The sequence below is a fragment of the Protopterus annectens genome, chromosome 10.part0 (genome assembly GCF_019279795.1).
Source record: "Protopterus annectens isolate FY-2018-M chromosome 10.part0, PAN1.0, whole genome shotgun sequence".
Taxonomy (NCBI): domain Eukaryota; kingdom Metazoa; phylum Chordata; order Ceratodontiformes; family Protopteridae; genus Protopterus; species Protopterus annectens.
In genome coordinates this window covers 1,516,888,601-1,516,905,719 of record NC_056744.1, presented here as the reverse complement: position 1 = coordinate 1,516,905,719, position 17,119 = coordinate 1,516,888,601, and the positions used below count along the sequence as shown (strand labels likewise).

Here is a 17,119-nt window from a genome sequence, read left to right as displayed (position 1 = left end):
CACATTGTTCTCACTTTTTTGCCTGCAGTTCCTGATATTTTATGACTTTATGTGTGTGTGTGTGTGTGTGTGTGTGTGTGTGTGTGTGTGTGTGTGTGTGTGTGTGTGTGTGTGTGTGCGTCTCTCTCTCTCTCTCTCTCTCTCTGTACGCAAGACACATGCAGCCACTGGGTGTATTGATTTCAATGATCAATACTACTTTTTTCTTTTTTCATGGACCACTGTATCATTTTTTTTTGCATCTGTCTTTTGAACAGTTGGTAACAGGTGATACCATGTGATGTAGATTTCATCATTTTCTATGATGCTTTGTGGCTCATATTTCCAGTGTTTTTCAGCTACTTCAATATTATCATGCTTGCACAATCCCCAGTACAACAGTCTTGCCACATTATTATGCCTTTCAGTATACAGATCTTCTGCTATTAGGATGTCACAGCCAGCAACAAGGTGTGCAACAGTTTCTAATTCTGTTTTCAAAATCTACATTTGTCTGTTTCTCCCACATGTTCAATGGACTTTGTAAACCAAAATAAAAAGTTCGAACGGATCCAGAAACTGCCACAGACCACAAGTTGATAAATTCAAAGAATAACCAAGGATTAACGCTTTATTTATACTGCGTTTTCGTCCACAAGTGACTTCATCAGATAACAAAGTGTACTCAATACAAGCTGAGCTTATATACATGTGCATTAAAATCTTGTCCAATCATGACAACCATTCAATTAAAAACTAAATATTTTGCACTTCTTTTCCTGTGTCATACTTTTCATTATAAATAATTAACTTTAAAACATTTCTAAAACACAATAAGATTGAGGTATGTTTAAATAAACTACATTATATTATGTTGAAATCTTTTGATCCACTTATTTCTTGTTGATATTAATTTAATATTGAAGTGAGAAAATCAGTGGTTTGTTTTAAATGCCTTTGACTCACATCTTGTTAGCTATAGTGCCATCTAGTGACCTCTTTTAATATGGCAATTGATTTTATATCATATCTTCATTGCTTTTAATTTTAGAAGGGGTAAAATGGAAATGTGTTCATTTAAGCCAGGGTTTTTATTTGCTTCTAGATGTAATTGCCACCATAGTTCTTTGTAGGCTATGTTCTCTTCCCAGGGACCCCTCTTATGTCCATTTTCACCTGGTCCAGAACAAAAAATCTGTATTCGTATTCCATACATAGTTGGGAGTGTCTAAAAAGTGCGTTAGTTTCTTTCCCTTTCCTGATATCGTATGTGTGTTCGTAAATCCTTTTCTTCAGGGTTCTCTCAGTCTTCCCAACATAAAATGATGCACATTTTCTACAGATTACCAAGTAAACCAAGCCCTTGGACTCGCAATTGAAATAGCCCCTACCTTGTAACCATAGCTCCCTACTGCTTAGATATATTTTTTCCTGGTTTATTATGAATTCACACTGTCCACATTTTCCACATTTATAGGTGCCTACCTTATCAGAGTTGGTTCTCTCACCTTGTTTTCTTCTATTCTTGTTCCCTAATTCTAGGATGTTCTTTATATTGTTGGAGTTTTTGTACACAATTCTTGGTTGTACTTCTGATATTCCTTCTATATCTGATAGAGTGGTGAACCTGTTCCACTCCTTTTGAAAGACGTCTTTCACCCTTTTGTTTAGAACATTATATTCTAATACAAGTGCTTGTGTATAATTTTCTTTTTTGGATGTGTCGTTGTCAGTTACGTCCACTAGTTGCTCCTTTACCCCCTTTATGGGTTTGAATCTCCCTTTTCTTGCTTCAGTGACCTCATTTCTGAATTGCCAAATAAACTGTTTAGGATATCCTCTCTCACTGAACATCTCCTCTAGTTTATTACATTCTTTGTTGAAGTCGTCATCAGTGCTGGTCATCCTAGACCCCCTGACAAATTGGCCTTTCACTAGATTTTTCTTACAGTGGATAGGGTGTCCACTGTTGAAATGAAGGAATGAGTTAACATATGTGTTCTTTCTGTGTACTTTCGTTTCCAAGGTGTCATTTCCTTTTATTATTTCCACATCTAGGTAGGTGATTCTTGTGTAGGATGTGGTGTGTGTAAATTTTAGGAAATTGGTGGTTCCTTCTATGTATTTCATGAATTGATCCAGTTTGTCCTGACCTCCTATCCAAAAAATTATTATATCGTCGAGGAATCTTTTATATAATAAGAAATATTCTGCAAATTCCGACCGGGTAATGTGTTTTTCCTCCCAATTGGCCAGAACTAAATTTGCAAAACTGGGTGCGCAAGCCGCACCCATTGCCACCCCTTGAATTTGTTGAAAAAGTTCCCCTTGATATAGGAAAAAATTGTTCCTTAATACTGAGTCCATGAAACCTATACATGCTACTTTGTCTTCAAATGTTAAACTATTGTCTCCAAACACCTCTTCCTCGAACATTCTGATACCTTCGTGGTATGGTATGGAACCAAATAGATCTACTATGTCGATTGTTACAAATATCGTCTCCTTATCAAACATCTCTGGTCCCAATTCTCTTAGTAAGTCCCAAGAGTCTCTCAAGATGGCTTTCTTATTTTTCCATATGTGTTTTGTCTTTGTATCTACAAATATGGCTAAAGGTGTCGTTTTGGACCCTTCTGCTGATACTATGGGTCTAAGGGGGGGGGTTTCCATGTCTTTATGTATTTTCGGAATACCGAAAATGATTGGAATTTTTGGTTTATTAGTTTTCAAAAAAGTGAGCATTTTTTCTTCGATGACACTTTCCATGACCATGTCCTCCAACATTGTGTCTATCTTCTGATATGCTATGTTTATTTCGTTGCGTGAAACTGTCCTATATTTGGTTTCTTCCATTAATATTTTGTTCATCCTTCCTTCATATTCTATGGATTCCATAAAGACAATACCCCCACCCTTGTCAGGTTTCATGACCCTAATCATCTCGTTGTTTCTGAGCTCTTCTAAAACTTTTGACTCTTTTGTATTCAAGTTGTGTGTAAATCTCACATCTTTGTCTAACTTCTTTACTTCATTTTCCATTACTTTTTCAAAGTTTTTTAATTGTGATTGAATGGGTGGGTTAAAGATGGATTTCCTTTTTAGAATTCTTTGTTCCTCGGAGGCTTTTATTATGTTTCTCTGAAGGTAAAACTCCTCTTTCCTAAATAATAATTCCAAATTGACCTTTCTAATGAAGAGTTTTATGTCTATTAGTGTTTGCACTCTTTTTCCTCTAGATAGGGGTATGAACTTGAAGCCCCTTTCCATTAATGTAAAGTGCTCTTCGTTCAGTTCCAGGTTACAAAAATTGTATATTGTGAAACCTTTATATGTATGTTTATTACCCTCTTTTAGTATGTAGTTGGTTTTGTCTGTTGTGGGAGTGGGTACAGATACTAATGTCTGTAATTCCCCCTCCCCCTTATCCCCCCCCTCTTGTGAAAATTTTCCCTGTTTCTATTTTCTGGGCTGTATTCATCCAGTTGTCTCTCTAAGGGTGGGAAATCATTATCATAGTTAAAATGACGTGTTTCTATATAAGGGTCCTTATATTCGTTTCTTCCACCCTGTATATCTTGCCCTCTTTTGTTATAAGTTCTCCTTTGGTATGAGGGGATACTACTACACACTGGTTTGGGATAGTTAGTTCCATTCTCATATTCAAGAATGTCCCTTTTAAGTTTTTCTAATTTCCTGTTAACCAACCCTTTACATTTCTCTTCCGTTTCTCCTTTTAACTCTTGGTATCTCTGCCTATTTTCTTTAATTTCGAAAACTAGGTCATTTTTAATATGTGAGTCTAACTCATTGATTTGCTCTTGTATGATTACCAGGTTCCTATTGTTTTCCTCAATAATACATTTGACAATATCCAAACCACATCTGTTAAAAATTTTTAAAAGTTCTGTGTGGAATACAGATCCCAACTGAACATTGTTGGGATATTTCCAAGTCCGAAGTCCCTTGGGGACAATATCTCTTCTCAAACACTCATTAAGGTATCCATTCTCAATGATAATGGATTTGTATTTATACATGAGCCTGGATACATTGTCTACATTTTGCTTAAATGAATGAAAGTTATGTTGTGGAAGGTTATTCACTTCCTTGGAATTAAAATTGAAAGTGAATGGTTCATTCAACCAATTATTCATCTCCGTTTTACTGGAGAAAAGTACAGTACCTCTGTGTAGACGTCCCTGTGAATCATTGCCTTCGCGGTTGCACTCACGAGCGTCATCCTCCATATTTGGAATGTCCCAGTCCTGCAGGACACCGGGTGTGGTTGCTGGGTCAAAAGTTTGACCATTCGGTCCTCCCCAGTCCGCTTCTCCGCTTCCAGGGCCTTGACTGTGCCTTTTGCGTTTGAATCGCTGCTGGCGTTCGCCTGCTCGATCATCACGATAATCCTCTTCCGGGTATTGTGCACGCTGCACCATTGATTCACACAGGGGCGTTAATAGATCAACGAGCGCTGTCAACTGTCCCACCAGTTTCCTGGCCTGGCTCCCGTCTTCATTGACGGGTACTGTCTCCTTCTCCTTCTCCATGCCGTAAAAAACCACAACACCAACAAGAAAGTAACGGCCAACCTCCGCTCAGTACCAAACCAAAATAAAAAGTTCGAACGGATCCAGAAACTGCCACAGACCACAAGTTGATAAATTCAAAGAATAACCAAGGATTAACGCTTTATTTATACTGCGTTTTCGTCCACAAGTGACTTCATCAGATAACAAAGTGTACTCAATACAAGCTGAGCTTATATACATGTGCATTAAAATCTTGTCCAATCATGACAACCATTCAATTTAAAAACTAAATATTTTGCACTTCTTTTCCTGTGTCATACTTTTCATTATAAATAATTAACTTTAAAACATTTCTAAAACACAATAAGATTGAGGTATGTTTAAATAAACTACATTATATTATGTTGAAATCTTTTGATCCACTTATTTCTTGTTGATATTAATTTAATATTGAAGTGAGAAAATCAGTGGTTTGTTTTAAATGCCTTTGACTCACATCTTGTTAGCTATAGTGCCATCTAGTGACCTCTTTTAATATGGCAATTGATTTTATATCATATCTTCATTGCTTTTAATTTTAGAAGGGGTAAAATGGAAATGTGTTCATTTAAGCCAGGGTTTTTATTTGCTTCTAGATGTAATTGCCACCATAGTTCTTTGTAGGCTATGTTCTCTTCCCAGGGACCCCCTCTTATGTCCATTTTCACCTGGTCCAGAACAAAAAATCTGTATTCGTATTCCATACATAGTTGGGAGTGTCTAAAAGTCGTTAGTTTCTTTCCCTTTCCTGATATCGTATGTGTGTTCGTAAATCCTTTTCTTCAGGGTTCTCTCAGTCTTCCCAACATAAAATGATGCACATTTTCTACAGATTACCAAGTAAACCAAGCCCTTGGACTCGCAATTGAAATAGCCCCTACCTTGTAACCATAGCTCCCTACTGCTTAGATATATTTTTTCCTGGTTTATTATGAATTCACACTGTCCACATTTTCCACATTTATAGGTGCCTACCTTATCAGAGTTGGTTCTCTCACCTTGTTTTCTTCTATTCTTGTTCCCTAATTCTAGGATGTTCTTTATATTGTTGGAGTTTTTGTACACAATTCTTGGTTGTACTTCTGATATTCCTTCTATATCTGATAGAGTGGTGAACCTGTTCCACTCCTTTTGAAAGACGTCTTTCACCCTTTTGTTTAGAACATTATATTCTAATACAAGTGCTTGTGTATAATTTTCTTTTTGGATGTGTCGTTGTCAGTTACGTCCACTAGTTGCTCCTTTACCCCTTTATGGGTTTGAATCTCCTTTTCTTGCTTCAGTGACCTCATTTCTGAATTGCCAAATAAACTGTTTAGGATATCCTCTCTCACTGAACATCTCCTCTAGTTTATTACATTCTTTGTTGAAGTCGTCATCAGTGCTGGTCATCCTAGACCCCCTGACAAATTGGCCTTTCACTAGATTTTTCTTACAGTGGATAGGGTGTCCACTGTTGAAATGAAGGAATGAGTTAACATATGTGTTCTTTCTGTGTACTTTCGTTTCCAAGGTGTCATTTCCTTTTATTATTTCCACATCTAGGTAGGTGATTCTTGTGTAGGATGTGGTGTGTGTAAATTTTAGGAAATTGGTGGTTCCTTCTATGTATTTCATGAATTGATCCAGTTTGTCCTGACCTCCTATCCAAAAAATTATTATATCGTCGAGGAATCTTTTATATAATAAGAAATATTCTGCAAATTCCGACCGGGTAATGTGTTTTTCCTCCCAATTGGCCAGAACTAAATTTGCATTTGTATTAGAATATAATGTTCTAAACAAAAGGGTGAAAGACGTCTTTCAAAAGGAGTGGAACAGGTTCACCACTCTATCAGATATAGAAGGAATATCAGAAGTACAACCAAGAATTGTGTACAAAAACTCCAACAATATAAAGAACATCCTAGAATTAGGGAACAAGAATAGAAGAAAACAAGGTGAGAGAACCAACTCTGATAAGGTAGGCACCTATAAATGTGGAAAATGTGGACAGTGTGAATTCATAATAAACCAGGAAAAAATATATCTAAGCAGTAGGGAGCTATGGTTACAAGGTAGGGGCTATTTCAATTGCGAGTCCAAGGGCTTGGTTTACTTGGTAATCTGTAGAAAATGTGCATCATTTTATGTTGGGAAGACTGACAGAACCCTGAAGAAAAGGATTTACGAACACACATACGATATCAGGAAAGGGAAAGAAACTAACGACTTTTAGACACTCCCAACTATGTATGGAATACGAATACAGATTTTTGTTCTGGACCAGGTGAAAATGGACATAAGAGGGGTCCCTGGGAAGAGAACATAGCCTACAAAGAACTATGGTGGCAATTACATCTAGAAGCAAATAAAAACCCTGGCTTAAATGAACACATTTCCATTTTACCCCTTCTAAAATTAAAAGCAATGAAGATATGATATAAAATCAATTGCCATATTAAAAGAGGTCACTAGATGGCACTATAGCTAACAAGATGTGAGTCAAAGGCATTTAAAACAAACCACTGATTTTCTCACTTCAATATTAAATTAATATCAACAAGAAATAAGTGGATCAAAAGATTTCAACATAATATAATGTAGTTTATTTAAACATACCTCAATCTTATTGTGTTTTAGAAATGTTTTAAAGTTAATTATTTATAATGAAAAGTATGACACAGGAAAAGAAGTGCAAAATATTTAGTTTTTAAATTGAATGGTTGTCATGATTGGACAAGATTTTAATGCACATGTATATAAGCTCAGCTTGTATTGAGTACACTTTGTTATCTGATGAAGTCACTTGTGGACGAAAACGCAGTATAAATAAAGCGTTAATCCTTGGTTATTCTTTGAATTTATCAACTTGTGGTCTGTGGCAGTTTCTGGATCCGTTCGAACTTTTTATTTTGGTTTGGTACTGAGCGGAGGTTGGCCGTTACTTTCTTGTTGGTGTTGTGGACTTTGTAAACCAATGTGGATGTAGTTCACTGTCTTGGGTGCCAATATTAACCTTTATCTTTTGGTTTAAATTTGCCTCCTTTAACCATTCCTGCATTCCATCCTTATCAAACTGAGATTGTTCCAGGAGTTTTCTATACTTGCAAATATATTTATTCATTTTCCACATATCTTGTCTTCTCATCTGGTCCTTCAATTTATATTCTTTCTTTTGTTTTTGACACATTCAGTTGCTGCCTGTTTTTTATCTACTTCTGGTTTAATTTCCATTCCCACTTGATGCTGATATGCTTCTGCTAGACTAAGCAGGGAAGCCATCTTAAATTTATTCTCATCATGTTTCAAAACTTTCACTATGTTTGGGTCTTGTGAGGTCAGCAGATATGTATACAGTCCCACAATTTCATATCTATATATGTAATCAATTTCAAGGAGGCCCATGCCTCCTTCAGAATGGGGAATATATAGTCTTGGCACACACTAATTTTTATAAATCATATGATGAGCATGAAGCTTCCTTCTTGTTTTCCTGTCTAATCTATCCAACTCCTCTTAGGGCCAGTTAGTCACTCCAAAACTGTTAGGACAGGAAGAGCAAATTGGTTTATAGCTTGAATTTTGTTCCTGGATGTCAGCGCTGTTTTCAGGATTAATTTAAGTCTTCTAAAATATTCCTTACCAAATGTTATTCACATTTGTTCATGTTTTATTGCAGATCCTTCATCAACTCCCAAATATTTATACACTCCCTCTTGCTCAAGTTCTTTCATATTATATTCTTGTCCCAAACCAAAGTGTTCTTGGTGCTGCAGCTTCCCTTCTTTAATGGTTGATTTTGCACATTTATTAAGACCAAATGGTATTCTTATATCATCTGAAAAAAAAAAATGACTTCTTGATTTTGTGCTTTCAGTTCCTCATTTGATGAGCTGTAGAATTTTAAATCATTGACAAAGAGAAGATGAGAAGTCTTTACACTTTGTTGCTTTCTGGGAGCCAAATTATAGCCATGAGCTAATCTGTTAAGCAGACAGCTTAATGGGTTAAGGGGAAGACAAAAGAACAGTGGTAACAGAAAGTCAACCTTGAATATCCCCCTTTGGATTGTTATTCCTGGAATAACAGTTTGTTCTTTATTATGACTTAACTGCAAAGCAATTTGCCGCTGGTTCATGGTCACTGTGATGTAATTTATCAGTGTAGGGTGTATCTTATACATTTGTAAGTACTCTTTTATCCATGAATGTGGGATACTGTCAAATGCTTTTCTGTAGTCTATCCATGCCATACTTAGATTCTTCCCCTTTTTACAGTTCACTACAATGACTTTATTTAACAACAAATGATCATTTGTTCCATATGACTTTCTTTTATTACCCTTTTGTTCTATTGCCATAATTGAGTTTTCTTCTAAATGACTATAAACTCTGTCAGCATCAGTTCCAGTGTATAGTTTATAACTCGTCAGAAGGCAAGTTATTGGTCTATTTTTTAGGGTAGCTTGCAGGTTAACTCTTAAGTAGGAGCATTGTTTTTCCTCTTGTTAGCCAGGCTGGTGTCTGTTTGGGGTGTGCATACAAATAGTTCTTACTCATGGCTAAATCTTCATGCACAGATGTTAATACTTTCAGACATAAATTAGGTACTGCACCTGGGCCTGGGATTTTCCATTTAGAGGCTTTTCTTAACTTTGTTTCATTCTCTTTGACTGTTACTTCATCCCATTTCATATCCTGTACATTTGAACTTCTTATTCTTTCTTTTACTTCTTCTGTCCATTTAGCATCTTTATGTTCTACAAGATCTTCATAAATACTTCTCCAAAATGATTCTATTTCATCTGTTTGGAGGTCTTTCAATTCCTTTTACCTTGTTTCCCAATTCTCTATAAACTTTTGGGGGGGGGGTAATCCATAAACTGCTTAATTTGTACTCTTCCTTTATATTTATCTGTGTATCTTCTAAGCTTTTCTGCCTGTGCTGATATTTTTCGTTTATTATTTGTGATAATGCATGATAAATCCTGATCCATTATAACACTATGCATTGTTTTTATCGTGTCTAGCTTTCTGAGAATTTTTGTTGATCTGTTCCTTCTTCTATATTCTTCTAACAGTGACACTTCTTGTCTTCATTGCTTTATAGTTTTTTCTATTCGATACTTGCATGATGGCATTCAGTTTCTCTCATTCTTTCCATTACTACTCTGTGTTCTTCTGGTAGGACTTTATCTGTTATTAATTTGGCTGCACAGTAATGTATCTTATTTACTTCTGTTATATCACATGAATCTCTATGGACAGTCCTAATTACTGTGCTCATTTGTTTTATCAAACTTCTAACTTTTTGAGTTTTATTGACCTTCTGCAGTCTATTTCTTTCATTGAACTTAATATGTCTATCCATCTCTAATAAATCAAATAATTTTTCTCTTAGATCATTTTTTTCTAAACCAAGGGAACAGTCTTTGTTCGTCATTTCCTGCGGCATTCTATAGAAAGTTCTATAGCTTCTTCCTCTGCCACATTCTCTTCAGTTTCACCTTGTGTCATCCATTGTGCTTTCATATGGGAAATCACTGGCCTATCACTACCTGACAGTGACTGTATCAGAGTTGCCACAGTTCCTTGTTGTTTCTCTTGCTGTATAGCTCCAACTGACCCTTTCTAATGGCTTCCTATTAGACGCTCCAAATTATCTTCACATGTGAACCGATTAGATGCTTCCTGCTCCACTGGTTTCTCCTTAATCTGAGTGTCCATTACTTTCTCCTGTTGTGTTGTTATCTGAGTTAAATTGTCTACACTAAATCCTTCACTTTGCAGGTAATCCATAACCTCAGCTTCTATTTCTGTAACATCTCCATTATTAATCCTCTTTTCTACTTTTCCTTTTTGTTTTCTTATTTTTTTGTATTGTGAACATTTTTATATCTGGATCTCTTTGCCTGTATTTCTCTTTAAATATCTTTAGTGCTGCTATTTTTGCATTGATTATTTTTGCTTTCTCTTTTGCATAAGTATTGCATCATATCAGATCTCTCTTTCTTTCCATGTCCATATTTCTTTCTCATACCCTTCAAATGTCTCTAAATTTTGTTCTTTAAATTTTCACACTTCCTCAGTCACTACTTTTTCTAAATAACACAGAGTTTATTGGTCTGTATAGCGTTTTTATTGGATCTGTTGTATTGGTGAACATAATTTTTTATTTGAAGCTTCTGAAAGTTTTTTCTTGTGGAAGTATTTTTCTTTCCTCTATTTTTTTTCTTTTTTGTATATCTTTTGTCTGGAAATTCTGAGCTTTTTTCACAATAGTAACAATATAGAATTTCTTTCTTGTCCTCAATAGTCCACTCTTATCATCTGCTTGTCTCTTTGGCCTATTAGTTTTTGTGATTTTTGTGGACTACTACTTCCTTCCACAACAGGGGGTCATAATGATATGTTCCATGGGCTTACAGATGAGGCTGGTCAGGCTTATTTATCTGTAATTTCCCGGGTCTGGTGCTAGGCCACCTTTGTGGAGGGGAATAACTTTAGCTGTTCTCCATTCCACAGGAACAAAGCCTATGGTTAGGCTATGATTGAAAACAGTACTTAGTTGTGATGTGGGTTTATGTTTTAGCCCATTTAGAAGACAGTCTTAGATATCATCTGGTCCCATAGAGGTCATGTTCTTTGCCTTCGACAGGGCTTTGAGAATTTGCTCTTCAGATATGTAAGGTGGGGGGAATTTGGGTGAGGGGTTGTGGTAAGTTAGGAGGGGATAAGAAGTTGAAATTTTCACCAAACCTATCCAATAGGTTCACTATTTATATGGGGTCAATGTGTGTGATACTGTTGGCCACCAATTCTGCACTTACTTGGGTCCTATTCTTTAGGTTACATATGTAGCTGTAAAAGGCCTTATGGCTATTCTTGGCAGTACTAGTAGGTTTCTCTCAAAGAAGCTCTTGGAGGATTTGACAAGTTGTTATATTTGCTTGTTAAGACTGAGTAGGACTCTTTTCCATTGACTGGTCCTTGTCTTTGTTTTCTTGGAAAGCAACTTTTTGGATTTATTGTCAAGTTTGTTGATGCTGGAAGTCCACCATGGCAGCTTGATTTTAATTGAGGCTGTGGCTTTGATTCTATCTGGTACAGCTGAGTTTATATACTTATGCAAATGACTGTACAGAGCTTTAGTGTAAGCTTAAGCTTAGTTACCACTTTCAGCTTAGGGTGGGCCTTGAAATGCATTTATACCTTCACCTAGGAGGGTATAATTTGCTTTGGTGAAGTTTTTTAGATTTCACCCTTTGTGAGTTCTGGTGTTAGTGCCAATTCAAAGGTGATTAATTTCTGGTCAGTTTTAACTAATGAGGGTCCAACATTTGCAGCAGTGCACCTTTTGACAAGTTGATGAGGACCAGATCTAGACTGTTAATTCCTCTTGTTGGGGTATGGACAATTTGCTCCAGGGCATTTGAATTCACAACATCAGGGAACTTCTGTGCCAAGTTTGGGCTAGAGTAGGTTTCCCAGTTGATGGTGGGATAATTGAAATCCCCCATAACCAGTGTGTTTGGTAAAATTTTAATGTCTTCAGTTTGGTTAAGTAGGCTTCAAGGGTGTTGTGACCCATGGAGGTGGATCTATATGTGGCTAAGACTTGAATGGGAGTTTTAACCACAGTAACCTGGACCTGGTGTAACTCCATAGAGTTGTCCAGTCTAACTAGACATTAGGTGAATTTATCTCTAATGTAGATTGAAACACTACTTCTGTTGGTTTTCACATGTTCATATTGAGGTCTAAAGGTGTTTAAGGCATTGTAGCCTTGCAGGGCTGGAGTACTCTCTGAGGCCTTAAACCAGGTTTCTGTGACTACACAGACATCTTATTCTAGTGATAGAAAATGTAGATATCCCACTTGTGTAAATTTTAGTTCACCACAATTTTTGTAAGGCTGGCCTTATGGCTTTCCAATGTAATCTTGAATTCATTAACTATATTGACCTTATTGTATCTTTAGGATGGCTGTTTTAGTCATTTCCACCTGTTCGATGTAGTAATGCTCCCACATTTCTTAAACACCCCCTCACAGTGAATCCTTTTGGTCCTATAAATCACTATTTATAAAAGCTAGAAGTCCCTTGGAGTGCATGCTTGGATTCCCTTAATACACTAAAATGTCCGGCCGTAGCATCTGACTTCCTTTTATAGGAAATAAATGCTCTTTTAGTCTCCCATTAAGGGCTTTCTGATGAAGGCTGTACACTCTTTCTTGTCTTCCTTTAAACTATCCATCTTTTGTACCATGTCTTTCCATCTATGTTGTTAGGTTGAGGGGGTTTCCCAAACAGTACACACATCTGCAGATATGGTCTTAGCAGCTGTTATGAAGATAGACAACTTTTCATTTTTTTCAGGTACATGTATTTTGATATAAACCTTGCAATTTATTAGCCTTACTTGCTGCTTTCTCTCACTCCATGGCTATCTTTTGATAATCTGACATCAGTATTCCCAGGTACATTTCCTTCTTTAGTTACTGCTGTTGTCTAGTGATGTGAGCTCCACTGCAGACTTTCCAGTTCTCAGTTGAATATATTCAGTATTTTGCATTAAATTTAAGTTGTGATTTACATCATTCATCCCATTTTGCCCAATTTCATTGTGATTGTTTTTGGATAATTACTGAAGATATTAACCTGCATACCTTCTTTGGCTTTTTCAGCATGTTGATCTGCAGCATGGGCAGTAGATGAATATCAGAAAAAAAAATTAAACAAATGATAGAATGCACAGCTTGGCATACCAGAACATATAGATTCAGACATCATTGGATTTTGGTATTTTATCACAGCTAAATGTGGTTATGGATTTGGGACACCATGAGTTTTGCTCTTGATATTTACTGTTGTGCTAGGTTCAGGATATGTGAATGATGATGCTCATGTACTTCAGTTATTTCTAATCTGAAAAAGTTTGGTTTGGTCCATTTTTGTCATTTTGTCATATTCATAGAGCAAGTATTTCACTTCAAGCCAATTGATGCATGTGCAATCAAATCACAAAACGGTACATAACAGCATTAAAATCATATTATTCTATTCCACACAGAGTCTCAAGAATGAAACAGAGAGGTATGTGGCACAGTAATTTATTTGTACTTTTTTTTTTTCATCTTCTGTGCACATTATCATATATAACATTTATTCTCTTTTTCCAGGAACAAGGATAGTCAAAAAGTGAAAACTGACGATGTAAAACTGATTTCGGATGATCTGGTTCTGGGGGTGTACAAAGGTCCTCTACAGTACAAGGTCTGGAAGGAAATGCTAAACATCCTCATCCCTGGTAAGAGGCACATCTCTATACCTTTGATGCAGAAAGATTTTAGGAGAGGGCTGCTTATATACTAAGATCAGTTTGTAAACTATGACCTAATTTCAGACCATGGTCTGTGCCTTATGATTTTGTAAACACATGGAAAGATAATGTTACTACATTAAGAAGTAGGTACGAGTTCTACTACAATTCCCTTGGAGCAGCATGCTAAAATAAAGTGACCAAAACTTGACACACTATAAAGCCTATAATCAAAGCAAGATTAAAGAGGCAATGCAGTAGACAAAATTAGGTTACATCAAGGACAGGTCATAACTATTCAACCTGGTGGACTGCTTTGATCAGGTCATCAAAGCAATGGATGATGTCAAAATGGTACAAACTGCCCACCTTGACCTGAAAAAAGCATTTGACACAATGGCCCTATTGGGCATTATAGACAAACTCACAAAATTAGGTATAAACACCTCTATCACCCACCTTGATTGCTAGCTGGCTGAAAGATATTACCCAAGAAGTTAGGAAATGGAGGTTTATCTCAACAAAAAGTCCAGTCACTAGCAGAGTTTCTCAAGGTTTCGTGCTAGAGACACTGTTTTTGTCATTTACTTCCCTGAAGTCAACATTAAGAGCCTCTGGGTGACCAAGTTTGCAGATGATTTCAAACCAGCTGTTGCCATAGAATCACCCAAAGGCACAAATACCCTTCAGGAAGGCATGATACAGACCAATAACTGGTGGCAGAGCATGGTCTAAAACTCAGTGCCAGGAATGGAATAATACTGCATACTTTGGAAAGACAGCTCCCCTGGAAGCTATCACATTGCTAATTCTCCCCTACAAGTTGACCCAATGGATTGGGATTTGGGAACACATGTAGACAGTAACAAGGACTTTTGTCATCATTTGTCTATGATAGTAAGGAAATCATTCTATGTTGTGTAAATAATAAGCAATGGTATGTCATCTAAGTCCAAGGATACCATTGTTCCACTGTACTCCACTCTCATCAAACAAACCATTGAGTACAATGCCCCCTTCAGTATTTACCTGAACAAGGATATGCAGCAAATGGAGCATCCACAGAAGTTCCTCAACAAGAGAATACAGAGTATAAACAACATGTCTTATTTGGACTCCTCACAGCCTCATCCCTGTACTCAGTCTTCTACAGATTGCTGGGCGGTAATCAATGATTACCTACAAAGCATCCTATGATCCCACGCTGATGGACCTGTTGTACATTGTAAAACAAATATCATCAGACTTACCCAATTTAGGCACTTTAACCTCATCTGCAACATAAATAGGGCATGTAGGAGAGACAGGTATATGTCTCAGAAACTTCCCCTTCTCTGGAACAGGCTTCTCATCCATGTGAAGCAGAGTTCTTCCTAAACCCAATTCAAGTGTAACTTAGACCAGTGGACTGGGGATTGGAAATTTACCATTGGTCTGACACCTATGTCTCTGTTAGGCAGAGGCAACCTATTAGTGCTTTACAACCCATGTCCATGTCTAGCTATAGCCCTTAAAATAACCCTAGGTATCAAAACTTGTCATACACATTTGGGAAGCATGGTTGGGCTTAGAAATCCCCACTGGGGTCATTAGCCTAATAATCACCTATGAAATTATGAGCCTATAATTACATAAAGATAAAATTAAAAATCAATTAAAATTTAAATGGCTCCATTTCACAGTCTAGCATGACTGCTAGTTGTTTACAATTAAATTGTTTGAAGCTTCAGCTGGAATAAAAATGAATGAAATTTCAGACTGATGCAAAAAACAAACAAAAAAAAAAAAAACAAAGAGAGAGTTTCTGATTTGCTTATATTGCAGAGAGATCCTTTGCAGCCCCCACAATGGGGGCTTTGTACCTCCATCTTCTTTACTTATATATGCCATCTTTGTGGTTACACAAATGGGAGTGGGAGGAGACCATGCACTGTGCTATAACTGCCAAGCTGTGCGCTCAGTGATTCTCTATGAAGAATAATGATGTGGAAGTAGAAAGTCAGCAAGTCTAGATCAACAGTTTGAAGTCATTTAAACTTCGTCAATTAGTAGGTTAACTGTGTTATCTCATCCCTTGTTAAATGCCTGAACTTCTTTATTAACTTCTTCTCAAATACTAATACAATGTATTTAGTAACTTCAGAAATACTAGTACAGTGTGTGATTCCAAATGAAATGTTTCCATTATGTTGTGATTTTCTCATAGGAGCTTCAGTGGAGTATGTGATCCTGCATGAAATTCCTACCTCCCTTCATTAATTTCTTTGTGAAAGGGCATAATGCCATGTATAAACCCACGTGAAATACCAGATTTCAATATCAAGTCACATTTTAAGTGTTTAATCCTAAGCACTGAGCAAAGATAATTACAAACTGAAATAAAAAGTAAGGTAAACAATAACAAAGTACTATAAGACAGAAATACAAAACGTGTATTAATATTTAAAAAGTTTTAAATATTACAAAATAAAAACCTTTATGGAATAGATGCATCTTATTCTTAGAGCTGGTCACGGGTTTATACTTCTTAAGATGGCAAGGTAGTGAGTTCCACAGGAGTGGGGTTTGATAAGAAAAAGAATATCAGTCAGACATCTCTAATTACATGATATGAATAGCTAGAAATTCTTCATTACCTGAGTGAAGTGGCTGAAAAGGTGGTAGAGTGACAACAGTCCTTTTTGATTGGCAGGAATCCAGATCAGGGGTTGGTACTTTATATGTCAATCTCCATGCCAGTATCAGTCATTGCAGAGTCCTCAGTACAGGTCTAATGTGGGCATGGAGGGGGTGGTGGTGGTGGTGTGAAACATCAAAGTCTAGCTGCAGATGTGTGGATCAGTTGGAGGTAGTCCAGGTTACCATGCAAGAGCCGTAGGTAAAGGGCATTACAGTAAACCAAATATGAAAAGACCAAATCGAGAATGACCATTGTGATGTCCTGTGGTAGATTAACAAGCTTGACCCAAACAATATTCTGGCAAGGAAAACATGTTGATTTAAAAGCTACTTTCCCTTGGCCCTCTAATGACAATATATTTACGATGAACCTTTGAGGCAAACTACTGTTATTTCCTTCATTTATATTTGCACGAGAAGATAAGGATATGAGGATGGCCGTACAGTCACATAAATGGTCATAGCCTGTACCTTTGGTAGGAATACGTTTTAGATGCCTGCCTTTCATCTACTTAAGGATGGCATCTAACAATCTACAAAGGTATCAAAAGCTGCCATTTATTCCTGAGGGAAGGAGAGGTAGAG

At 36.7% G+C, this 17,119-nt stretch overlaps 1 protein-coding gene across 1 annotated transcript in view; it reads left to right on the top strand.

The window, feature by feature from the left end:
• The window catches only part of LOC122814325 (zinc-binding protein A33-like), a 304,838-nt gene that overhangs the window by 105,529 nt on the left and 182,190 nt on the right, over positions 1-17,119 (top strand). Inside the window, exons 2-3 of the mRNA XM_044086912.1 lie at positions 13,607-13,629; positions 13,716-13,843. Coding sequence (XP_043942847.1) covers positions 13,607-13,629; positions 13,716-13,843 — 151 coding nt within the window. The remainder of the gene's footprint in view (positions 1-13,606; positions 13,630-13,715; positions 13,844-17,119) is intronic.